At 41.2% G+C, this 26856-nt stretch overlaps 1 protein-coding gene across 2 annotated transcripts in view; it reads left to right on the forward strand.

The window, feature by feature from the left end:
* The window catches only part of Tmem260 (transmembrane protein 260), a 75927-nt gene that overhangs the window by 42511 nt on the left and 6560 nt on the right, over positions 1-26856 (forward strand). For both annotated transcript variants that reach the window (XM_021652345.2, XM_060382178.1), the window contains 8 exons: positions 1004-1087; positions 2346-2460; positions 3941-4110; positions 13907-14078; positions 16393-16541; positions 21684-21860; positions 23513-23566; positions 25430-25520. In XM_021652345.2, coding sequence (XP_021508020.1) covers positions 1004-1087; positions 2346-2460; positions 3941-4110; positions 13907-14078; positions 16393-16541; positions 21684-21860; positions 23513-23566; positions 25430-25520 — 1012 coding nt within the window. The remainder of the gene's footprint in view (positions 1-1003; positions 1088-2345; positions 2461-3940; positions 4111-13906; positions 14079-16392; positions 16542-21683; positions 21861-23512; positions 23567-25429; positions 25521-26856) is intronic.

The following is a 26856-nucleotide window of genomic DNA, read 5'->3' on the forward strand; positions in this document are numbered from 1 at the left end:
ATTTTTGGACCTGTTGTTTTAGGTGGATGGGTTGTTGAAAAAGAAGATGAATAATTAGCTTGTCAGAAAAACCTTCAGAATGGTGAAACGCAATCATCTACCCTTCTTCAGCCAAGCAATTCTGGATAAGGAAATTACTGAATCTAACCTTAGGCAGTGGGCATGTTTTAGAGTTCACACTTAAGCAACAGCTCTCTAAGAATTAATTTTGAGACTGACTTCATTTCTTTTGAAGAAATGGACCTCACACCAGAATCAATTTTTCAAGTATATTTGTAAATGAGAGAGGGTACCTTCTCACAGAGGATGTGTCTCCATTAGTAAATGCTCATTGTATGGCTCCCATAATTATAGCATCACATTTTCTCCAGGAAAATTGCCAGTAGGGAGAATGAATTTTCCATAGTGTATATACTTATTTCTTTTATAGAAGTTAAGTAGTGTGGCAGTTTTAGGACTCGGCATTTGAAAATGCTTGTTAGTTAATGGAAGAACTTAGCTCAGTTATATAAAGTACGATGAACACATTTCTATGAGATTGCCTAAACATTTCCCGAAACAATGTAGAAAACCCAGGAAGAATGGTAAATCCTTCTCTTGGCCCTTTTCCCCTTTGTAGTTGGCTCTTCAGAAAACAGTTTAAATTAATTTTTATTTCAGTTGCTAAATCACCAGTGACAACAGAAGCTGTCTAGCATTCCTTTCAAAATAACTTCTCATCTAAGCCATTAGGAAAATCTTATACTGTCAGTCCTAAATTGTATGTGCTGAGAACCAAATACTACCATCAATAAATCTTAGAATTTTTTGGCTTGTTCAGTGAGACTTCTAACCCCTCTTCACAATTTAAAAGAGAAAAAAATAACTTTAAAATAGGACTGTAGTCCTTAGAGCAGTTTAGTGTATAATAGAATGTTTTCTTGGTAAAAATATTTTATTTGAAATTCACTGAACTTCTATTATGCCAACAATAAAGTACTTTGGGTTTGTTTTTATTTTTCAGCTCACAAATAATAAATATGAAGACCGAACTTTCATTCAACATCCAAGCTCTTGCAGTTTGGGCAAATATATGTTTAGCTAGAAAGTAAGTAATGCCCCCTTTGCTTCTATTTTATGTTGAATCTGTGTTTCATGTCACTGTGGAGTGCTGCCAGCATTACCTTATATTTAGAATAAATGCCTCCTGATCGTTTCTATTAAGGCAATATGTGTACTGTTTCTTGATGGCTTATTTTATCTTATGATTACAAATAAGTGACTTGAAAAAAAATTGATAATCTCAAGCCTTGGATTTTGTCCATTACTCTACCCATAGCTGAACATCATTGTTGGCTTTCAAAAGAAACCTGCAACTATATAATTCCTCCAATAATTAAATAAAAGGAAAAGAAAAGAAAGAAAAGAACCTTTCTTTTGAGCATGGTGGTAGATACCGGTAGCTCAGCATGAAGGCCAAGGCAGACCATCATGAGTTTGAAGCCAGCTTATATGATAAAACCCTGTTTATTTTTTTATTCATTTGCTTTCTGTTCTGTTGCATGTATTTATTTGTAAAGACAAGTATATCTATAATTCAATTTGCTTAACAGTTAACATCATAAAATTATATTTTCCCATACCAAAAACAAACCCTTAGATTGTTTAAGTGTCTACCTGATATAGTGCACCCTTTAATGGTGGGAAAATTAACTTATGTATTGTTTGTGGTGCTGGGGGTTGAACCCAGGACCTTGTACATGCTTAGCAAGTGTTCCACCACAGGGCTGAGCTATGTCGGCAGATGTGCTGGGAAATGAAGTGTTCTGTTGGAGGCTCATTAGATTGCTTCCACTTTTCCTCTATTGTAAGTGGTACTAAAGCACTCACAGGTTGATGTGTGTTTATGTTGCTGGTTATTGCTTGAAGACAAATTTCTGAATGCCAGTCTGCTGAGTCAGTGATTGTATTAAGGATATTAATAAAGATTAACAAATTACCTTTTTTCAAGGACTGCTCAATTCTTACTTTGAAATTTGCCATTTTAAACCTTTACTGTTGAGCATAAAAATGTGTTTGTATTTGCGTGTTCTTGAAGACGTCTCTCATTTGACAAGAATGCTAGTGTGTATTTTCTGTGAGTTCTATCTGCTGCTGCACCGTAACAGGTTAACAGGGTTACAGTGTATAACTGTGTCTGCTACCATTCTGGCATCAGCTATTCCATGGAGATTTTGAGAATTGTGTTCTTTCTTCTTAAAACTAAAAAGCTTTAAAGCTACAGATATCCCCTTGTGCTTTAAAGGTATGTATATTATTGATATTCATACAATTAGATAATTTTGGACACATTTTGGTTTTTGTAGGGACAGACGGAAGTCTTCAATAGTATGGCTTTTCACTGGAATGCTTTGCATTTATTCATTATTCTTTGCTTGGAGAGCAAATTTAGATATTTCAAAACCACTTTTCATGGGTGTGGTAAGTTTTACTTCGATATATTTTGTAAGCAGTAAATCTGTGAATATTGTACAAATTTTCTTTTCACAAACCGTGTTAAAGAGAAACTTTTTCAGAAATAGTAAATATATGTAATGTTTATTCTATGTATTTATTTATATGTTATATAACATATAATATATATATATATATATATATATATATATATATATATATATATATATGTACACACAGAATCTCAACACTAGGGACGCTGCAGCAAGAGGATAGGAGATCAAGTCCAGCCTCTGTTATGTAGTGAGTTCAAGGCCATCCTGAGAGTTACATGAGATCCTGTCTCAACACAGCAAGCAAGCAAACAAATATACGATCCACTTAACGGAGTAGTGAAATAGAAAGAAAAAAACCCAAGATAGACTCAATTTTGTGTGTGCATCCTTGCAAATGTTTTGCCTGGAATTCTTTTTAGAATGCCAAAAGAAGTATGAATTAAGGGGAAGACAGTGTGCTCCCACCATGCCTCCTTATGCCACCTTCCTCAAGTCTGTGCACTCCAGCATGACGCTGTGCTCTTCCTGGCAACCATCTCTGGGATTGGGATAAGGAGATTTGTTTGTGTTTTATTTTGTTTGAGACCAGGTCTCTCCATAGCCCAGTCTTTCTATCTATAGTGAACTCACTATCTTCCTGCCTTTACTTCCTCAGTGCTAGGACCACATTCATGAGCCATCATCCCTGCTTCTATTAGTTCTCACACTAGAAACCATAGATGTAAAGTAGACTCTTTGAAAGCTTACCTCACCTGGTTTTCTAATTGTATGTTCATGAAACGTAATAAATAAATGGTGCTCTACTTGACTCTCTGAACTTTGAACCAAATGAGAAAGAAGACGAGCTGCTCTCAGCTGGCGGGGATCACCTTTAGTGAAGGGTGCTGAGACTGGAGAATACAACTTCTTCTTGAGAGCAGGGCTTTGTTGGGCTGACTTGACAGCAGACAGACCTAGCCACCACTTATAAGCAGTGCTGCCCTCCAGTTAGCCACACCCAGGGGTTCTCCAGGAGAGTCCGCTGTAAACCAGCACTTCTGGGGGGCTCACTTCCAAGAGAAACAGAGAGGCACAATGGAAGCTGCCAGTTTTCCATCGATTAGTCCCCTATCATCTACAGAAGGCCTCAGGAAGTAGGCAGGAGGAAGCATTTCTCCCCAGAGTAAAGCCAAGCCATTTCTTCATCTCTTCTACCTACATATGGCTGGAGTGGAGATGAAGCCTGTGGTTCTGGGGTGAATGTGTGGGCACATGCCAAATTAGGAAGGAGGAACCCTGGAAAACTGGAAAATCAAATGACCTAGGACTGGGCTGGAGAAGTGAATTAACAAGGCCTGATGATAACGGGTATAAGCAGCTAAGTGTGATAAATGTTGTTTTCAAATATGTAAGTTCTGCCTGACCACATAAACTTGTCTGCTGAACATACTGTCTGCATGTCTCCTTCCCAGGTGGAACGATTCTGGATGCAGAGCAACGCGGTGGTGGCAGTTCTCGCCGGCCTTGGTTTAGCCACGCTTGTGTCTGAGGCTAAGCGAGTGCTGGGCTGCAGCGGGATCCGGAACCTGGAGTGGCTTTCAGCAACTCTTTTTGTTGCTTATCAGATATACTCAAATTACAGGTAACAACATACAGTTAGCTTTCTGAAAAGTGACACTTACAGCAGAGACATTGGGCCGTGTAGATTATAGGACTGTTGGGCTTTTCCTTCTGATGTCTAAGACTGGCCAATGAAAACAGCTGAGTGGCATGCCTGGTTTGGGAAGCTTTCACATCTGTTAAGCTCTGGCAGTAGCTTAAGGCTATCACAAACAAGAGTGGAAGCCATGCATTTGCCAATAAAGAACTCAAGAAATATAAGAAAGAACCTGGGTATATGTAAAATTTCACAATTCAAATACTCTTAAATAGAGAATTAAGAGATTTGGGGTTCTTGACTGTCTTAAAATAATTCCCTTTATACTTCAAACTTTGTATCTTTTGAATAATACCTGGCCCTTTTCCAATTAACCTTGCAGTGTATTCATTAGTTTAAAGTTAAGTTCAAAAATTAACTGTCACAGCCTATAAGTATTATAGATTTTAAAAGACATTTTAAATAGTCTTGCAATGAAAACCTCAGAATAACTGAAAAATTGTTAAAGTATTAAATGACAGTTCATTTATTTATAGCAGTATCAAGTCACAAAAGTAGAAGAAAGAGCTCTTTAACTGATTTCTTGTAGCAGTTTTGGAATATTGTAATTTTAAAAGACTGAATTTCTTCTTGCAAGTTAACTTTTTTAAATTAATTCTTATTAGTTATGGTGGCACATGCCTTTAATCCCAGCACTTGGAAGGCAGAAGACCCTCATATCTGTTAGTTCAAGGACATCCTGGTCTACATAGAGTGTTCCAGGACAACCAACGCTGCATAGTGAGACCCTGTCTCAAATAAATTAATCAATTTAAATGAATTCTTTAGGGTAGCATACGAGCAGTGGGCTTTGTCCGGCATCTTCATGCCATGCAGTGCACTTTGCTCTCACGTCCCCTTTCTCTGCTGCTTTCCCTGTGCCTCCCCATCTAGGTACTTCTGTCCATTGTACTTTTCACTTTTCCGAAGAACTCTTTTTCCACAGGAGAAGAGGATGTCATCAGTCCTGATGCAACTGGATATGCTGGGCTGGGGGCTGCCCTTTTCTGAGGAGTATGGGAGGGGAGATGGGGAAACAGGGAGGAACGGTGCAACTGGGAGGAAAGGAGGGAGAGGCTACGACAGATGTAAAATGAGTAAATTAAAATTAAATGAAAGAAGTTCTGCTCCCCTCTCATGACCTCTCATTTCTTGATTTACAAATATATACACACATATACATAATACATTCTTGCATGTATATACACATACGTATGTACATAGATGTGTACGTGCATAGATGTGTACATGCTACAAATGTGCATAACATGCATGTGCACATACATGCATACATACATTTATACATATACATATGTACATACATAAGCACGTACACACATTATTTTAAACCTAAGATCCACTTGTGATAGAAAACTACAGTACTTATCTTTCTGAGTATTTTATCATAGTGATTAACAGTTGCGTTTATTCTCCTGCAAATGTCATGGTTTGGTTTCTATCGCTGTATGAAATCCCAGTGTGTATGTGTACGATGATTTGATTTTCACCTGCCTGTCGGTGGGTGATGCTCGTTCCATTTCATGATTAGTGCATACTGCAGCTACAGACACAGACATGTGAGCGCGTCTGTTGTGATCGCAGAACCCTCCCTTTCGTTGCATGCTCAGGAGGGGTGCAGCTGGGTAATACAGTAGCTCTGTTTTCAGCTTTTAGGACCTGCCATACTCATGTCCTTTGTGGCTGCACAAGTTTGCTTTCTAAGCGTGAATGAAGATTCCTCTATCCTTGGATCCTTGACACTTACTGTTTGTTTTCTTCGTGATAGCAGTTCTGACTAGGGTGAGAGACTGTCTGAGTCAGTGGGTCTCAACCTGTAGGTTACCCCGTTGGAGCGCCAGATGATCCTTTCATCAGGGCACCTGTGAGAAAACAAAAATATTTACATTAAGATTCATAACGATAGCAAAATGACAGTTATGAAGTAGCAACAAAAGTAATTTTATGGTTGGGGGTCACTACAACATGAGGAACTGTGTCAAAACATTGGGAAGCTCGAGAACCACTGGTCTGAGCTGTTTTAATTTTGCATTTCCTCATGGCTAAGGCTGCTAGACACTTTTTCAATATTTGAAAACTGTGTGTTCAATTTATTGTGTGTTCTTTATACCTTGTATGTTGCTCTCCAGTCTGATGTGAAGTTTGGTCAACCTTGTTTTTCCTTCTCTACTCTGATTGTTTCCTTTGCTGTATGGAAGATTGCTAATTTCATGTAATCCCACTTGTCACCTCTTGGCATTATTTCCAGTCCTAATGGACCTGGTTCAGAAAATCCTTGCCTGTGCCTATATTGTGAAATGTCGTACTTGTGTATTCTGCTAGCAGTTTCTACATCTGAAGTCCTACATCAAGGATTTTGATATGTTTTAAATTGTTTCTGTTGGGGGTGGGGGAAGAATATAGATCTAGCTTCATTCTTACGATTCAGAAATCTAGTTTTCCTGGCATCATGTTAAGCAGGCTAGCTTTTTTTTCAAGTTTGTTTTTGATAGCTTTATCAAAATTTGGTGGCTATCACAGTGTGGATTTATTTCTGGATATTCTTTCTGTCCTACTGTCTGTTCTTGTTCCAATACCATGTTTTGTCTTGATTGTGGCTTAGTAATGACACCAGTATTGTGCCAGCTCCAGCACAGTCCTTTCTGCTTAGTGTTGCTTTGGTTATTCAGGGTCCTTTGTGCTTCTGTATTGATTTTAGGACTTTTTTCTAATTTTGTAGAGAAAGTCATTGGAGTTTTGGCAGGGATTATGCTGAATCAGTTGATCATTTCAGATATTGTAGCCATTTTCATGTAACTGTTTAATTATGAGCACGGGAGGGCTTTCCGTCTTTCAGCATCTCCTTGAAGTTATTTGGTGTCTTTCCGGTGTTTGTAGAAGTCTCTTACCTCCTTGATTATATTCCTAGACATTTTTTAAAAAATGATTGTGAATGGGGATTTTTTTTTACTGGTTTCTTTTTCAGAAAGTTTATTGTTGGTGTGTAGAAAGCTGAGAGTGTTTATATTCTGATTTTGTATCCTGATACTTTGCTGAAAGTGTTTTATCAGGTCTAAGAATTTTCTGATAGTCTTTAGAGTCTTTTAAATACAGGATTATGTTGATTGCATATAGGGATAAATTGACTTCTTTTTTATGTCTATTTGCTCTAGCTAAGACTTCAAGAATTATATTGAATAAGACTAGAAAGAGTGGGCATCCTTGTCTTGTAGTTTGTAGAAGAAATTCAGTTTTTCCCCACTTAGTATAACATTGCCTAAAGGCTTGTCATATATAGCCTTTATTATGTTGAGGTATGTTCCTTCTATTCTTTATGACTTATGGCTTTTTTATGGTGAAATGTTGAACATTGATGAAGACTTTTGGGCATCAATTAAGATGATCATACAGTTCTTGCCCCTAAGTCTTTTTTTCAATTTAATTTTATTTTATGTGCATTAGTGTGAAGGTGTCAGATCCCTTGGAATTGACATTACAGACAGTTGTGAGCTGCCATGTTGGTGCTGGGAATTGAACCCGGGTCCTTTTTAAGAGCAGACTGTGCTCTTAACCACTGAGCCATCTATCTCTCCATCCTAAGTCTTAATGGGCTAAATTATACTTACTGATTTGTCTATGTTGAAAAAGCCTTACATCTCTAGGGTTAAAACAACTCAGCCATGGTTCGTGATTTTCTTAATGTGTTCTTGAATTCAATTTCTAAGAATTTAAAAGATGTATTGTTTTAAAGTATGTCTATATGGAGCTATTTATGCATGTGAGTGCAGTGACCACAGGTACTAGAGACACTGGATCACTCTAGAGCCAGAGCTGCAGGGGTTTGTGAGCCGCCCAGTGTGGGTGCTTTCAAAAAGCGCTATGTGCTCTTTTCTGCTAAGCCAGTCTGGAACATTAGTTGTTAAAGGTTTGGTAGAATATGCCCCCAGTCAATCCATGTGGACAGGACTGTTTTGTTGTTGTTCTGTTTTTTGTTATTTTTTTTTCAAGACAGGGTCTCTCTGTATAGCCTTGACTACTGGACTTGCTTTGTAGACTAGGCTGGCCTCAAGCTTACAGAGGTTCTGCCTGCCTCTGCCTTCCTGAGTGCTGGGGATTACAGTTTGATAGTAGGATTTTTATTACTGTTTCAATCTCAGCAGTTTTTATGGCCCTATTTAAGCTTATGTTCTCTTGATTTAATTTTGGTAGACTATGTGTATCTAGGAATTTTTCTATTTCTTCTAGATTTTTCTAATTTTTTAAAATAAGTTTTCAAAGTACTCTCTATGATTCTTTGGATTTAGTTGGGATCTGTAGTAATCTTCCTCTTTTCAGTTCAAATTATATTAATTTCAGTTGATCGGTCTCTCTACCCTCCCCCCCTCTTTTTGGGTAGGTTTGGCTATAAGTTAGTCAGTCTTTCTATAAAAGTTCTGATATCTGTGTGCTCATTTTTATTTAATTCCAGGAACTTTTTCATTACATCCTAATTTCTTGAATGATCCACTGTTCATTCAAGAGTGTGATAATGATCAATCTCCACATCTTTGTGGCTTCTGTAAATTTTCTTGGTATTGATTTTCAGTTTTATTATGCTGTGATCTGATATATATCAGAGGGGTTTTGTTATTTTGTATTTGGTATTTGGTTGTATTTTATATTTATACGTAATTTTATGATCTAGAATATGAGTTGTTCTAGAGAAGTTTTTATGAGTTGCTTGAAATGAATGTGTTCTGATTTTGTTGCATTTATTATCTGTTAAGTCCATTTGATCTCTGGTGTAGTTTACCTGTGGCATTTCCTGCTGTTTTTTAGTTTGGATGTTTTTAGCAGTGGCAGTGGAATGTTGAACTCATCTTATGTCATTGTCTCAGGACTTTTATGCCCATTCATGCTTGTTTTTGAAATTGAGACCCTTCTCTAACATGTGATTCATATATGTTTACAGTTGTTTCATCTTGAGGAATTGCTCTCTTTATTAATAATCAGCAGCCTTCCTTGTCTGACTAATTTGGGTCTGAAGTCAGTTTTATTAAACATCAGGAGAGTTATGCTAGCATTTTCTTTTCTTTTCTTGCTTCCACTTCCTTCCTTCATTGGCTCTCTGGTCTGTTGACCAGTGTGTCTTTCTCCTGTCACTGTGTGTAGTTTCCAAGCATCTTCTTTGGCTGTGTGGCAGTCATGAACTCTGTTAGTTTGTGCTTTCCTTGAAATTTTATTTTTTCATCGATTTAATTATTTGGTTGGTTGGTTGGTGTATTTTTTCAGACAGAGTTCCTCTCTATAGCCCTGGCTGGCCATAAATTCAGAGATCTGCCTGCCTCTGCCTCCCCAGTGCTGTGATTTCTTCATATTTTAGATCAGTCTTGTTTGGCAGTTATTTAGAAGCTTGAAAGCTATTGTTCCATGCTTTTCTGGCTTTGAGGGCTGTTGATGCAGAGCTGGTGTTATTCTGATGGTTTTACCTACCTTTATGGGTGAGCTGATATGTTCCCTTTGCAGCTTGTGTTGTTGTTTCTTTGCTTTGAACTTTGACGTCCTGCCTTTCATGTTTCTCAGAGGTGCTTCTGTGGTCATGTATATACGGATTCTAGGTGCTTCTTGTGCTTGAATGTTCGTTTCTTTCTCTAGTTTGGGGACTGTCCTGCTACAAATTCAAATATAAAACTATTCATCAAATAGGTTTTCTGGGCCTTTAGTGTTTATTACTTCATCTCCTTCTATCTTCGGCTTCTTGGATTTGGCCTCTTAATTGTATTCCAGAGTTCATGGATATTGTGCTCAAGTTTGTTTATATTTTGTCCTTAATGATATTTAAATGCCACATTTCATCAACCTTGACCTCCATTTCTAATGATCCTTCTTTTGAGTGGGAAAATCTACTAGCGAGGTTTTCCATCATGCTTTTATTTGATTCGTTGAGGTTGTTTTCTCTTTCAATCTTTTTAATCTCCTTACCCTTCCCAACCACTCCCAAATCTCAGTTTTCTTGCTGAATGTTTCTTTCATGTAGCCCATGTTTTCATCTTTTTTGTTTACTCTTTCCTCTGAATTGCTGACTTTGTTTTCTAGGTTGTAGATTAAATTCTTCTGCTTGTTGATATCTTCTTGGATAATCATTGTCACCAGAAAACTTTTTAAATCTTTACCTGGCATTTCACTTATCTCAGTATCTTTGAGTTTAGTGGTGGAGGAATTATGATTTTTTTGTGGGGATTATGTTGTTTTGATGTTTCATGTTTCTTTAATTTCTACAATGAACTTATTGGTGTGGCTATCTTTTCTGGATTTGGGGTAGGATCCTGGTGAGAAGTCCACTCTCCCAGTGAGGAGCAACAGCTGCTGAAGCAGCAGTACTATCAAACCATATAGAATAAATGAGTACATCTAAAACCACTAAGTCCATTACAACATTGACAATGACCATAGTGCTAAAAAATGACAAAACTATGGTGACTGGACAATTAAGTAACAATCATTTAGAATAAGTGTGAAATGGTAAAGGAAAGAAACCAAGAAGACAAAAGGGGTGGGTACCAGATTAAATAAATGAAAGGACAAAGAGGAAGGGAAGTGGAGAAGAAACAGCAACCAGGTTTCCAGATTAAATAAAGGAAAGGACAAAGAAGAAGGGAAATGGAGAAGAGACAGCAACAAGGTTTCCTTAGTAGTGAAGAAGCTCAAGTCAGAAATTAGACACATGTGAGAAGGGATAAAAACAGAAGAGAATGCTTTAAAAGCTAGTGATATCAACAGAGGGAGTGGGGATAAAAATAAGCTAAGAAAAAGAAAATGTGTTGCTGCCAGTGGAAAAGCATGGGAACAAAAGTCTATGACGGTGTAAAGGGGATAACAAGTAAAAACATTTCAAGTCCTCTCTTCAAATATTTAAAGTACATTGTATTTTATTTATCTCTCCTTGGGGGGTGGTATGCACTGCCACAGCATGAGTGTGGAGATTAGAGGACAACTTGAAGGAGCTGGTTCCCTCCTTCCATCATCTCTCAGGGTACCAGGCGTCAGACTCAGGTCATCAGGCTTGGCAGCAAGTCTTTACCCTCTCAGCCATCTCGCCAGCCCATTAAAAATATCTGAGGATTCTTAAAAGACAGTAAAAATACTGCTACATGTATAGGAAAAAGAGAAAGTAGTCATGTGGGGTTGGAGATATGGTGTTGTATCAGTCTCTTTTGGGGGGTCCTTGAGAACTGGAGACTTGTGCTTGTGCATGGGGGCAGGGTCCCGAATTTCCTTAGATATGTTGCTGAACAGTCTGTGTTGAACAAGTGTCCAGTGTCCCCCAGAGCTGTCTTCCAGCAGCCATTTTCCTTCTTTGTGTGTCAGGGCCCTCTGCTGGCCACACTTGGCTTTACAGTCTGTGCTGGGAAGATTCTCTTACCCTGACACTCCCCGGAGGATGCTCCCTGGAGGCAGGAATGTCTCCCACATACCTTGGCAACATGGAAAACAGCCACAGCACTGACATGAGCCCAAGCACAGGGCCTGCCTTCCTGTTTTCCCAGCCTTCCGAGTATGTCTCCCTGGTGGAGGGTGCAGCTGTGTCATGTACACCCCTGGAATCTCAGAGTTGGAAGGCTCTACTGCAATTAACAAAAAGAGATGGGTTCAGATTTTGACACAGACTTAGAGCTACCAGATTCCAGGGTAATTCTGCTAGTGGGTTCTGTCCCTGACGTAAGCACATTCCCTCCCTCTCCCTTCCATCTCACCCTCTTCCTTGCCACTCCCCAACCTGAGCCCCAGCCTCCTGCCACTTGCATTTTCAGTGTCTGTCCACCTCTCTACAGCTGCCCGTCTCAGCCTTCCCCCACCCACAGGCTGTGGCAGGTCAAGTTAAGACCCCCGGCCTGTGGGTGTTCTACCTCTAGCTCACAGGATAGGTCAGACTTTTAAGAGTTGGATTTCCTGTCCAGACAGTGCCCAGCCATGACCTTTGAGTCATACAAGATGACAAAATGGGGTTTTTCTTCTCAGCTGATTTGTTTGCTGAAGCAGTTACTGTCTCACCAGGGGCCGGCCCCTGGATTGGAGGTCCCTGAGGCCTGTGGGCTTTCCCAAGGGTAGGCTGCCAGGTTGTGCCTGGCTTACCTTTGCAAGTAGCGTCTGAGCCCAGCCCTCATCAGGGTGCTGAGCAGCCACGATTCTCCTGCTAGCTTTTCAGTGCCACATGTCTTTGCTTCCGCCCTTTTCCAGTGCTTTTTTTACTTTCTTTGTAGATTTCCAAAGTTCTTTCTCTGTTTCTGTATTTGGGATAAAGTCTGGTTTTTCTTATTCTGAATTTCCCCTTTCCCACCCCTCAGAGAGGCAGCCTCTAGGGGGTCATCGTCTGCAGGATCCCTTACAGCCTCACTTTAATACCAGGGCTCTGTAGACTTCCAGGCTGGAGGCCTCATTAGGAAGCCTTCATTGCCTTACCTGTGAGATGCGCTACATACCCCACCTGAGGCCCCAGGGAGACGACTCTAAGCCACATGCATTCCAGCCTTGTCCCGCCCTGTCTCAGTCTTTCATGTCCATCTTCTCCTGGCTCAGGTCTCTGAGGGGTGCCCAGGCTCAGCACGCACAGGCTGGATGGTTTGTCCACTTTGTTCTTTTATTTGCCCCAGAAAATGGACCAAATAGCAACTTCCCTGGTAGCAAAATATGAGTTCTCACAAACAAAGTAAAGGGTTTGCCTGGTGGGAAGGAGCCACTGGTCTCTGGCCTGCAAGGACAGGGTGGCCTCTGTTCTAGAAGAGCTGCTCCTTTGCTTTCTGATACCAAGATAGTGGTTGAACTCAGACCCTCCTCTTTCCAGCAGACAGATGGATAGGAAGACAAGGAATTACAGGGAATGACATTGCTTGGTTTTTATTCTGTTATATTGTGGTGCTTTTTCCCTCTGATTCTCTTTTCTCTGAACTCATTCACCTTTTCTTTGACATCAGAAAGCCCACTTCATTCTTGAGCTTTGCTGAGGTAGTTAGCGTTGGTAGATGACAGCTGCCATGCAGACAGCTCAGCGAATGCACCTTCACCTCCTCAGCCTCATCCCCAGTGACTCCCCAAACCCCAGGGAAAAGCACCTCAGGAAGCCTTGAGGTGGGAGAGGTGGTGGGAGGCCTCCACACTGCTTATGCCGCAGTCACTCAGTGCTATGTGAATTCTTGTCAGAAGTCAGCAGATTTCCTCTTGTATTTCTGTCTAGTCTTTGGGAGGAAAAGGAATTAAGATGAAATTACCTTAATTCTAGGTAGTAAGAAACTACTTTTGTTAACTGAAATTGGATTTCTTGGGGTGGAGAATTACACATGAGAACAGACTTAGCTTTTCGTGGACATGATCATAAACTGGTAGAAGTCATACGTTAGGTGTTTCCTTCTCTTTTAGTTTCAGTTAGCACCATCTAAAGAAGCAGACATGATGCCTGGCAGGCATGGTGGCATATGCCTTCACTCAGGAAGCAGAGGCAAGCAGATCGCTGTTCAAGGCCAGTCTGGTCTACAGGATGAGCTCCAGGACAACCAGGGCTATACAGAGAAACCTTGTCTCAGACAAACAAAAAGCTGAGCTGTTAAACTGTTGTACTAAGTGTGTGTGCCTTCTCAGAGGGCAGCTAGTGGGAACTCTGAAGCACTGAGTACAGATGCCTGGAGTGACAGGAAAGCATGGAAAGGAGCCAGGCCCATTAAAACTGTGAGAATGTCCTGCTGTTTTAATTTGGAAAATTCTTTTTATTTAGCATTTGTGACCAAAGAAGCAATAATGTGATTGATCAGTTTGCACGAAATCTTTTGGACTCCATGCCTCATGATGCAATCATCTTACTCAGAGGAGATTTGCCAGGGAATTCTCTCCGTTACTTGCATTACTGTGAGGGGTTGAGGCCAGATGTTTCACTAGTGGATCAAGAAGTAAGTATATGAAAAACATTGTCTACATATAGCAACTTCTTGTTAATTAAATTTTTATTTTTTTATATTAGTTGCAATTTATTTACTTTGTATCCCAGCTGTAGCCCCCTCCCTCATTCCCTCCTAATCCCACCCTCCCTCCCTCAACTTCTCCCTGCCCCTCTCTAAGTCCACTGATGGGGGAGGTCCTCCTCCCCTTCCATCTGACCCTAGCTTATCAGGTCTCTTCAGGACTGGCTGCAATGTCCTCCTCTGTGGCCTAGCAAGGCTGCTTCTCCCTCAGGGGGTGGGGGGTGTCAAGGAGCCAGCCATTGAGTTCATGTCAGAGACAGTCCCTGTTCCCCTTACTAGGGTACCCACTTGGATACTGAGCTGCCATGGGCTACATCGGAGCAGGGGTTCTACGTTATATCCATGCATAGTCCTTGGTTGGAGAAACAGTCTCAGAAAAGACCCCTGTGCCCAGATATATTTGGTCCTTGTGGAGCTCCTCTTTCTAGGTCATACTAACTTCCCCTTCTTTCATATGATTCCCTGTACTCTGCCCAAGGTTTGGTTATGAGACTCTACCTAGCAGTGTATATAGCAACTTTAAAACACGTCATTCATGGTAGCATATGCCTGTGGCTTGAGTCCAAGAGTTTGAAACCAGTCTGGGCAAATAGTATGATCACATGTAGATAAACAGATAGATAAGCATTATTTTTTCTGTAATGTGGTTGGGTATCCTTTTCATAATCATTCTTTTTTGTGGGTTTTCTATGGGGAGAGGAAATTGGGTTTTTGCTTTTAACAGAGCTTCCCAGTATAGACAAAGGTAGCCTAGAATTGACCATATTCCTGCCTTGGCCTCTCAAGTACTGGGATTATCGGTGTCTACCACCAGCCATAATCATTCTCAGAATGGATATATCACAGTCTTGTGTATGTTGGGCTAATTCATAACTTGCTTCTTCCTCATTTAAACTGTTTCATCAATATGTTTCATTTTAGAGTCAAGTAATAGACTAAGTCTTTATGTTTAGCCAGCTCACCAAGCAATACCGTTGCACACTATGAAAATTAAATTAGTTAAATAAAAAAACTGGGCAAGTAAATATTTTACTTAAATTAGAAATTATTAATTACAACACTGCTATAGAATTTTTATGTGAAGTATTGATCCTATGAAAGAAATATGTTAGGAGGGGACCTGTAAAAACTACCCTGTCTGCAGCTGAATGGATGCTGGTTCAGCTGTTAAGGCCCCTTCTGTCTGCTCGTCCAGAGGACCCAGCTATATTCTCAGCACCACGTGGCAGCTCACAGCCATCCAACCCAATACCATCCAACCCAATACTTCTGTCTTCTGTGGGTACCATACATGTATGTGGGACAGACATACCCATACACAGAAATTAAATTAAGGCTTTTTTTTTTTTTTTTAAGAAAGTGATTACTTAAAACAGTTTTCCTGGACTGGGAACGTAACAGCACCACATCACTGGATACAAAGGTGCACACCTATACTCCCAACACTTAGGAGGAAAACCTGGATGATCAAAAGTTAAAAGTCACCCTTAGCTACTCATAGAGGTCAAGGCCAGCCTCCTGTACACAAGGCTGTCTGAAAAGAAACAAGTTAAAAAGCAAAGCAGATAGCTGAACCATCAACTATACCTAATTATAGGATTTATTGTTTTAATCACAAATGCCCAAAAGAAAGCAAATCCAGCTTTTAGAGTAGTCTCTGGGGAAAAGAGACACTCGTGTTCCTGAGGGAATATATGACTAACCCGGCTGAGCTGGCCATCAGCCTGATTAGCAGACGTGGGGCCTCAAGAAAAGAGGTTTGCACAGAGATGAGAAGATAGTCACTTCCTCCTGGCAGCTCAGGCTAGTGAGGAGTAGGCCTAGAATTATACCAGAGGTAGGTACAGAAGCTAGGAAGATGGGGGGCCTTCCAAGGGCTGTGTCTTTGCTGGTTCTGAAAATCAAGTTCATTTCTCTAGGGCTAAGACTGGGGCTCATAATCTGGGAGTTTGCAAATGCATGAAGGTGAAATAGGACAAGTACCGATGATAGTCATTGGTACTGGTCATCTCGTAAGACATTAAACCTAAGAATTAAGTCATTCTTAAAGGAATAGCAGTGCCATATTCCTCAATTTGCCTGAATGTGTTTTTTTTCCCAATTATTTAACAAGTATATCCTCATTTTGGAACCTTCCAAAGCCAACCTTCTAGTTGGCTGTATGCAGTGATGTGGCTGTTGGTGAACCTGAGACTTTGCTGCTTGCGCTGAGGTGTGGCTCCTTGTGTGATCTTTCCGACAGATGATGACTTACGAGTGGTACTTACCCAAGATGGCAAGGCATTTGCCAGGAGTGCACTTTCCTGGGGACCGATGGAACCCTGTGGAAGGAGTGTTACCCAGTGGAATGGTCACATTCAATCTTTATCACTTTCTTGAAATGAATAAACAGTAAGCATTCTTTTCCTATAATAGCTTTTCTCAAATCTTAAGCTTTTCTAAAATTGTTTCTGAAGCAGCTGTGCCTCATCCACAAGACCAATTTTCTACCTATTTTTCTGTCACTGGTGAGATTATCTTTGTAATTAAATTGAATATCTGTGCATAAATGAGGCCAGGCAGAAATAAATGGTATTGTTCTGGGTAAAAGAAAAATAAAGACAGATTAGGAAGAACAGCAAATAAGATCTTAGCACAATTCTGAGAAATTGGAGATGTGCCTGCCTACTTGAAATCATTGCAGGTGGATTGCAAGCAATTACGGGTTCCTCCTGATCGGCACTGTGGCCCCCTTTTAAGTGTAAAGCATTTTTTTTCCAGGAATAATCACTATATAAAAATAGCTTAAGCATTTTTATAAAGGATAAAACATTTTTATAAATAAGAAAAACACCTCCAGTTTATGCTAGCTGAGGATAAAATAAGAGAACTGTGAATTCTGTACTTGAGAACATAAAATGATTTGTAGGTAAGGTCAGGAGTGAGTAAGTCCTTGGTGCTGAGGTCTGAGCATTGATTGCGTCTGTCTAAGATGCTCAGGACCGGCCAGGGCGAAAAAAGAAGCATTTCTTTCATGTTTTGTTTTTTTCTTATGAAAGGACTTAAGAAAAATGTTTATAAATTCCATTGTTGTCACATTATCCCTTGGTAGGATGCAATAATGTAGTATTTCAGTATGCTGCTGAGCCAGTTCCCAGTGGCTCACAGAGTGACAGAAAGGGAGTGGGCACAAATGTATTGTGAGAATAGCATTTAATTGTTATATTCAGAAGTAAAACATAATGAGCCATTAGCATTCCCAAACTGGCATTTTGTAAATTTTATTTAATTCAGATTCAAAACTTTCCAAATATCTGCTCTGTTATGGCTTGTGTTAGGCCCTATCAATAAAAAGATAAGTAGGCTCAGGTTCAAATCCAAGTGGGCCACTGTCTAGTTGGCTGTATGCAGTGATGTGAATGTTACCGGCCAGGATGTGTGAAACATGCCCTGTGTGCCTACTGAATAGATTAGATGACTACATAAGCCAAGCCTTCCAGGAACGTAGACAAGGAAACCATTACTTTTGCCTGTGGGTATTAATTCAGCATTCACTAAGAAATGAAGTTGGGACTGGAGAGCTGCCTCAGCAGTTAGGAGTTCTTGCTACTCTTCCAGAAGACCTGAGTTCAGTTCCCTGTTCCCAGCTTACAATGGCCTTTTTAAACTCTGGGTCCAAGGGATACAGTACCCTTGGGCACCCTTACACACAGGAGCATACACTCAGAAAATATACACATAAAATGAAAAGTAAATGAGAGTCTAACATGTTTCAAGAGCAATATTATAGAAATATCACAGCTTTAGCCAACCACAGTGATGCACTTGGGGAGTAAGAGGCAGGAGGATATCTGTGAGTCTGAGGTCAGCCTGGTCTGCAAAATGAGTCCAGGACAATCAAGGCTACAGAGAGAAATCCTATCTCAAAAAAACTAAAAAGAAGAGGAGGAGGAGGAAGAGAAGAAGAAGAGAGAGAGAGAGAGAGAGAGAGAGAGAGAGAGAGAAGAAGGAAGGAAGGAAGGAAGGAAGGAAGGAAGGAAGGAAGGAAGGAAGGAAGGAAAAGAAAGAAAGAAAGAAAGAAAGAAAGAAAGAAAGAAAGAAAGAAAGAAAGAAAGAAAGAAAGAAAGAAAGAAAGAAAGGGAAAGATCACAGCTCCCTGGGAAATGAGACACTAGAGAAAAACTGTCAAGGGTACCAGTGTTGTCTTTTGATCAACTTTTAATTCTAGTTGTTTTTAGCCTATGTCACTTATTTACACATGTACATGTAACCACACATTTGGTGCATTTTGTGGAGAATATAATCCAGTTTCTTTTACCTCATACATCATAAGCATTTTCTACGTAATAGGTAAAATGCTCTTACCATCTTTTTTGTAGCCTTAAGGTTTCTGTAGAATGGATGATATTTAACAATTTTTTGTTTTTAAAGTTATTTTTCTAGATTTTTGCTGTTATGATGATAAGCATTCTGGCCCACAATATTTTCCTAATATTTTTGACTAACAAAGGTCTCAGGAACAGTGTTGCCTGTTATTATCTGATTTTAATGTTTTTAACTTTAAGAAGGAGTAAGTGTTCATTGCAGAATATATTATCTTTTAAACACTGGGAAAATACAGCTCCAAACACCAAATATTAAAAAATGTGTATTTTTCATAAAAGTAAAAGCATAGTATAGAGTCTTGTAATACTTGATATATTTTCTAATTTTTAACTATACTAATTATGAGTTATAATAGATGCCTTTTGTATATAGTCTTTGTGGTAGAGGTAGAATTTTAAGTTGTCAGGGTAAAGAGCACTGGCATATTAGAACATTATTAATAATACTATGCTAATAGTAATTAGAATATTAACATCTCAGGAGTGAGATGATGGATCCTGAAGACACGAGTAGCTTGATAGCACTTACTAGGCCCTTCATCTGAAGTTTCCCTTAGTCCATACTTCTAAGAAAGGAAGCTAATTTATTGAGCAACTGTAGTCTTTAAACACCTGTGTTAAAATAGACTTTTGCGGCACACATTTCTGTGAGCTTTGACATGTCTGCACTTGTGTGTGTGCATCCCACAGTCAGGGTACAGGACAGTCCAGAACCACAGATGCTCTTGTGCTGTTTCTGTGTGGCCTTGCTGCTCCCACAGGCTCACTGTGGCGGCCAGTGCTCCCATCCTCACTGCAGAGACTCTGCTATTTCCAGAATGAAGCCAGGGTGTACCTTAGAGTAAGCTTGGTTAGCCTGAAAACCATCCAAACTGTTGACTGACTTGGCCTGGGAGCCTGTAATCCCAGGAGGAGGCTGAGGCAGGAGGATCACAGGTTCAGTACCAGTGTAGGCTACAGAGTGAGTTTAAAGCCAGCACGGCTAACTTTGACCTTGTCCCAAAGTGAAAGGAGGGATGGAGGCATGGTTCACTGTAAAGTGGTCTTGGTGACTCAGACTTGAGCCCTCATGTGTGCTACTGACTAGGGGTGGGGGGATGTGGTGAGCAGGAGTCACTGAGTATGAGGAATGATTCAGGCAACAGGGTACCAGGCAGTCCACAGCCACCATGGTCACCCCAAGCCAGTGGCTTCTGGGTCCCTTGTCTCACAAAGTCACAGGATGAATTTCACATGATGATAATGGAGAGGCTGAGTTTCAAAACAGAGTTTTGTTATATGTAAGAGCTTAAGAGAAAGGAAGTGAGCAGAGGTCCTATGTAAGGACTTGGGCAAGCGTTGCCACTGCATGTCTTGCTCTAGAGGTCAATAACATTCTGTTAGACTGAGGCATTGAGTAGGATGAGCTGCTCAGGCCAGTTGCCCTACCCATGAGGTGCTTCTGCAGCCTAATGTCTGAACGGGAGTTTGGAGCGTACCTAAGGGATCTGATTGCTCGCAGCTTCCTGTAGCTGTGCTCATTAGTTGCTATGCAAAATGAGAAAGATTAAAACAAACTGAAACACATACCAGTGCCCTTAAACATGTTTGATATTTTTGTCCTCTGGCTAGGACAGAACTGCCAGTAAAACCAAGGACATTGCTGGCTTCTCATTTTTGAGTCCTCATCTCTGTCTAACCAGTCTTTCTCATTTCACATCATTATCCAGTGTGTGGTCCAAGACCTAGGTCGTGGCTTGCCCTGTGACCAATTGCATAAACCCGATTTGGAGCCAGAACTGTGCATGGTATGGTGAACTCATGGCTCAGACCAACCAGGATACACACAAAGCTTTATAGGATCCATGACGGATCTCTCACCTTTCTAGTCACCCAGTATTTTCTAGTTCCCTGGGGCCTACTTTCTTGGTACCTTGGGCAAAAAAGCTTTCATCTTCTGCCATGTCCTTCCTTCCTGTGACTGGCAATACCAGGCAGAGCTCACACTGCTCCTGGAACTCAGGGTTTGGGGTTCCTCACTGGCCACCACCACAGTCATCTCCACACTGCCGCTAACCCCATACCTGCCAAGGCACTGCCTGCCACACCCTATCTTCCAGCCCTGGGACCCCTTTCTCATTCCTTGGGCTTGAAAACTGGGAGTTTTCTTTTTCCATCCCTCTGGTTTCAGCACTGGGAGGAGAGAAAGGGTGGCGCCCTGCTCATTTGCATCTGGGGTCTTTCTCCTCAGGACCCTCAGATGGCTCTGCTGGGTTCCTGCCAGAGCTTGGCTGAGTGTGGCGGGAACTGTACTGCATCTTCCCCAGAGTGAACTGTTACACTAGAGGTGAGCCTCACATCGGATGCCCCGTGTTGTTCTCAACAGCCCAGGATGCCAGGAAGATGAGAGACACATCCAGTCAGATAACTTTCCCCATATCATACAGACAGTCAGTGCTGAAATCTAGGCTGCAGTTGTCTTCTTTCAAAGTTATCCCAGTCTTTTACTTTCAAATCATTCTCCTAATATGCTGCACTGCTCATACACACCTTTTTTTTTTCCTTTCTACTTAACAACCATAAATTGGAAGAGAACTACTGTTTAAGCCATTTCTGTTTCTAACTTTTGCAGGCTCTAAGGTTCCTAACAGTTATTCAAATCTGATTAATTTAATTCCAGCCAGTATTTATTATGTGTTAACATCATGCTGAGTGGCATTCAAAGTTAATGCAGGAAGCCTATCCTGGGGTGCTTCTAGGCTTCTCCAGGAGAGTTACAAATGCAAATAGTAAGCATAGAAGTGACAAGAGATAATAGAGCACAATGGATGTATGAGGCCAGGAGACTTACAATTCTACCTGTAAAATTAGAAAGGATGTCAAAGAAAGCATTTGTTCACGTGTGACATAGTGCCATACCAATGCTCCTGGTGAAAAGGCCCCATGCCTTCTTAGCGTGAGAGGCAGGTAAACATTTCTCATGTTTGTTCCTTCCTGTAGCATTTTGTCCTGTTTTGTTTTTTTTACAGTAAATAAACTTCATGTATAAACTTCAAGTATAAACATTATACTTGGGGGAAAATTTAAACAATCCAACATGTTTACAAATGGTATAAATAAGTCCAAAATGACCATCCCTGAACTAAAGGAATGTAACGTTGACAATTGTATGCTTTTCTGTTTTGGGTAGAAAAGAAACATTTGTTTGCATAGGAATTCATGAAGGTGACCCAACTTGGAAAAAGGAATATTCACTTTGGCCATGGGGATCTTGTGACAAGTTAGTTTCTTCAAAGATTGTATTCAACCCAGAAGAGTGGATTAAACGCACAAGAACTATCTATAACTGGACTGAGGAATATGGAAGGTATGAGCAGCAGATGTTTTTAGAAGGTATGGGCAGCCAGTTTTGTGTCTCTAAAAACAAAAAGGGCTACATTTTAAGATACGTTTGTTTGTTTGTTTGTTTGTTTGTTTGTTTGTTTTGGTTTTTTGAGACAAATTTTCACTATGCAGACCTCAAACTCAGGATCCTCCTGCATCAGCCTCCCAAGTGCTAGGATTATGTACCTTTCCCACCACACTTGGCTCTTGAGATGCCTTTTTAATATTTTTATTAATATCATTTTATGCTTACAGAAGAGCATAAAGCATGGACAGAAAGAGATGGTTTCTTTGTGTCTAGGGAATCTGAGGGAAGGTGAGTGGCTCCCCAAGAGTTTGGTGCATGGTACCTTCTGCTTTCAGGCCGTGATGCTGCATGGTCCAACAGCCTGCACTTTCTTACCACATGATGGAAGGGGCTCACTCACAAGCTGAGGTTGAGGCCTTAGGAGACACTCGGCTGCCCATGACAGTTCTACATGTGAACTTGCCACGTCCTTCTACAAGAATGCAGATATGAGTTCAGCATGTCTCAGTGGTACAGCGCTTTCCTGGCATGTGGTTGGAGTTTATTTTTCTCCAGCACAAAAATAAAAACAACCACAAAGTTTTTGTAAGGAAGGCTGAGTCTGAGAACCTTTTCCATGGTTTGTCATCAACCTTGGTATATTGCCTAGGGCATTGTTGATCTCTTAAGCATTTCTACATAAAGTTTACCCGGACCTATGAAGAAAATAAGTCCATGGCTAAGAGCCTGTACTGCTCTTGCAGAGGACACAGCTGTGGTTGCCAGCACCCATGTATGGTGGCTTCATAACAGCTGTAACTCCGGCTCCAGGGGATCCAGCATTCTCTTCTGACTTTACAGCCACCGGCACTCAGATGTGCATACCCCCCCAGAATTAAATTTAAATATTGTCAAGTTAGTGAATTATTTAATATTAGACCGTGTGTCATTTAGGCCATGTTAACAGGTGCTGTGGATGGTTTTTGAGACAATGTGAGCAACACCACATTGGTGTATAATAGCAGCAGCTGAACACTCTTCTGCTTTGATTCATAAGAAAAGTTGGACATAATCTGCTGGGTGTGATGGCGCATGCCTAACATCCCAGCACTCATACCCATCTGAGCTATGTAGGCAGACCCTTTCTATAAAAAAAAAAAAAAATTTAATTACATTTTCTTCAGATAGTTGATGAAGACTACAAGTATATATTGTTCCTTAGCTCCATTCTATCTAAACAGATATGTGATAACAAATTTAATTACAAATTTCTTAATTTGTATTATAAATTATTAACTATAAATCACTGGGTAGCAGTTGTTTGGGCAAAAGTCTTGAAGCAGCCCATAACCCAGCAGGGGTTTAACGAAGCTGCTCTTCATACCAGCCCTTGGCTGTGTCCTAGTGTAGCCTGTGCCTTATTTTGTCACCTTACGCTCTGAGGAACAGCTGTCTACTGCCTGCAGCCCTTCCCCTTGGACCTCTGATCGCGATTAGGAGCACACCCACTGTGTGAACTTGTTGGTATGGTCACAATCAGTACATGCAAGGCTGGCCTGTTTAGTACCTTTATGTGTTCATTATGTGATGTAGCTGACAGAAGGATTCTGTTCTTCTTATAACTACAGATTTGATCCATCTTCTTGGGAATCCGTGGCCAATGAGGAGATGTGGCAAGCAAGGTGACTAATCTACATTTTATTATTTGCATTCTGTTCTTAATATGGCAAAGAAATAGCCCATGGTACTTTTCATTCTGGAAAGATGGATGAGTAGAAATAAAAATAACTTAAGAACAGCTATTTTGTTCAAGACTTTGTATTATTATGTATGCACAATATATAACAATATCAGTCATCTTCATAGTTCCCTGTGAAGCTCTGTTACCTCCATTTTATGAAAGAACGAGGCAGACAGATTTCCAGGGGCACTTGGTGATGGTGAGGGAGCACCCGTAAGTCCTGTTCTGTCATCAAGCACTGCAGTCTCCATTTGCACCAGGCCAGTTTGTTATTAAAGCTCTCTGCCACTTACCAGAGGCCAGGAAGTGTGGCAGCCAGAAGCTACCATGGACGGGACACAGCTCCTGCCCTCAGGAAACACAGTTCATTGTGGAGACTGCATGAAAAGATGTCATCTGCTACTGTGACTGCTCAGAGAGAGGGGTCAGTCATACTGTTCCATATGGATCACTTCTTAGTGGCACTGCTGCTTTTCTTGGTCCCTGTCATTATGTTTTAATCAACCAACAGGGGCCTGCAAGATGGCTCAGAGGATAAAGGCACTTGCTGTCAAGCCCAGTGACTTGAGTTTGATCCTTAGAACCCACAGGTTGGAGACAGAACCAATTTCTATAAACTGTCCTTTGCTCACCACGTTCAAGATATGGCTTGCAGGTTCACACAGACACAAAATAAATAAATGTAAAATATTAAAGTAAAATACTAAAATAAAATAAACTGACACTAGCAAACTTTGGCTAAAGCATTAGTACAGAAGTTTTAAGTGATACAGAATAGGGTGTCTCAGGTATATGGTGTTCTTCCCTTTGCAAACATACATTGATACCCAATCTATGTCAGAGATTATGTTCTGAGAATTGCGTTATTGTATAAAGCATTTACATGTGTTTAAAGAGTTACTAATAATTACCAAGAAATGTAGCTCCTTGGGCCAGCAAACTAGCTCCGCAGATAAAGGGGCACTTGCCCCAAGTATGTCAGCTGAGTTCCATCCTTATTACCTGCGTGAGAAAGAGAAAACTGATTTCTGAAAGTTGTCCCTTGACCTCTGCATTTACACTGTAGCATGTGTAGCCCTGTTCCCCACCACCACGTACACACAAAATAAATAAATAAATGTAATAAAAAATGGTTTTTAAGGAAGAAATATAACTTCAATATAATGATTACAAAATGGCTGTCCTGTACTTTGTACCAGAGGGTTTTTAAAAAAAGTTAGAAAGTGGCATAAAGTTGCCAGTCTTGTTACGGGACAAGCGCATGGCAGTGAATATCTGATCAGACACTGCGCAATTGTTCCCTGCGATTGAACGTGGGAAAGCTGGGAGGCATCGCATAAAAGAAGGAAGCAGGTCATTATTTGGGCAGGTATTGATTTAATTGGTGTGCTGAATACAATTTGGATGTTTGTGCACTCAAAGAGTCCAGCCACTTGTAAGAACTGGCGACACATGACATGAGCTGCTGCAGTGGGCACCTTCAGGAATGCACTGACAAACCAGCCACTCTCCCTGTCTCCAACTGCCCTTCCCTAACAGTGATGTGCATCTGTAGGGAGCCATACAGTGATGACATGAACCTTCTTCCCAAAAGCTGTAGTGTTGAGTGTAACTGCCACTGTGCCTTTGAGGGCTTTGGTGGTGAGGGGGAGTACTGTTTTGTCTTGGGAGGACTGATGGACTGCTGTTGGGTCAGAGTAAATTTCCATGAGCGTGAGAGAATGAAAAATGCACCAAAAAAGGGATTTTGAACTTTACATGTTGTGCTATGATTCTCATATAGGGTTCTTCCTCCCACCCTCAGGATGAAAACACCATTCTTCATCTTTAGCCTGGCCGAGACTGCCACAGTGCCTCCAGATGTGAAGGCACACCTCTACACTCATGCATACAAAGTACGCTTCAGTTTTGTTGGCGGGCATCTACGGGAGGTGGAAGTGACGGAGTGGAGAGGGTGCAACAGAATTTTATCCTCTGATGTCCAGGTTACCTTGAGCATTTTAGAGCAGCACATATGGGGGAAATAGCCAATTGTGTCATAAACAATGTTGAAGGCAGAGGTACATGGAAAGCTGAATAACATCCGCACCCCGTGGTGCCTGTGCCACTGCCTCCGTGGCAAAGTTAAAGGACACGAGAGCAACTTCTTCTGGAGTAGCTAATTGGGTCCAGTATGGTCACGGGGGCCGTCAGCAGAGATTTGGGGATGGTGTCCACTAGCCATGGAGATGGAGGAAGGGCTGTGAGTTACAGGTGCAGAAGCTTCTGGAAAGTGGAAAGGGAGGGAACAGGTTCTCCAGAGCTGCAGAAGGAGTGCAGCTCAGCTTCTCACCTCGGGTACAGGACAGTGAGCCTTTCTTGTTTTTAGCCAGAGTTTCTGTGGTTCTTTGTTGCAGCACCAAAAGGAAACTAACATAATGGCTTTACTAAAACAAGTTCTGCCATGTCATCCTTAGTGCAAAGTCCTGACGCTGGCTGCACATGAAATGATAGGTCATGGCTGGTCGAGGAGTCCTGAGGACAGATAAAAAGCTACAAAAAGTCTTCCTTCTTACTAGCCTTGGGAAACCCCCCACACCTTCAAAAGACATTACTACCCGCTCCCCAGGAAAGGCGCAAAGGGAAGCTTGCGGTAGCACAGTTTGACAGGCTCTAGTTTCCTGTGGTTACTAGCACTGGCACTACCGAAAGCCAGCCAGTTGGCCCTGTAGAAACAATCCTGGTAAGGGCTGTGCACACAGCTCAGGCCCTGCATACATGAGCAGCCAAGTTCCCTTTCTCTGGAATGCCGTGGCTCTACTCAGCAAGCACATTTGCTTGCTGCTGAGATAAGCCAGCATGGTGTCCAATCAGCATGACTCATTTTGCTCCTAAATTTTGGACATTAATTCACTTTTATTCCTTCTTCACTCACAGCATTTATGTACTCAGTACCACATATGGTCTTAGAAATGGCCTTGCCCCTGCTGTCACAAAGGCAGCAGGAAGGATGCCGAGGATGAGCCACTCCTCAGTCACAGATGAGTCTTCCGTGTGCCGACAGAGGTGCTGTGGGACCTAGGGAGCCGAGCCGAGGGCTGGGGAGAGATGTCATGAGGTGCTATGATGGAATATCAGGATGAGCTAGCCAAACAGGTGGGAGACCAAGAAAGTGAGGAAGAGAGGGTGGTGCATAAGGAGGCAACTATAGGGGCAAAGGCAGAGTCCTTCAGGGTACCCCACTCAACAGTG

This window comes from Meriones unguiculatus, chromosome 4, assembly GCF_030254825.1.
Source record: "Meriones unguiculatus strain TT.TT164.6M chromosome 4, Bangor_MerUng_6.1, whole genome shotgun sequence".
NCBI classification, from domain to species: domain Eukaryota; kingdom Metazoa; phylum Chordata; class Mammalia; order Rodentia; family Muridae; genus Meriones; species Meriones unguiculatus.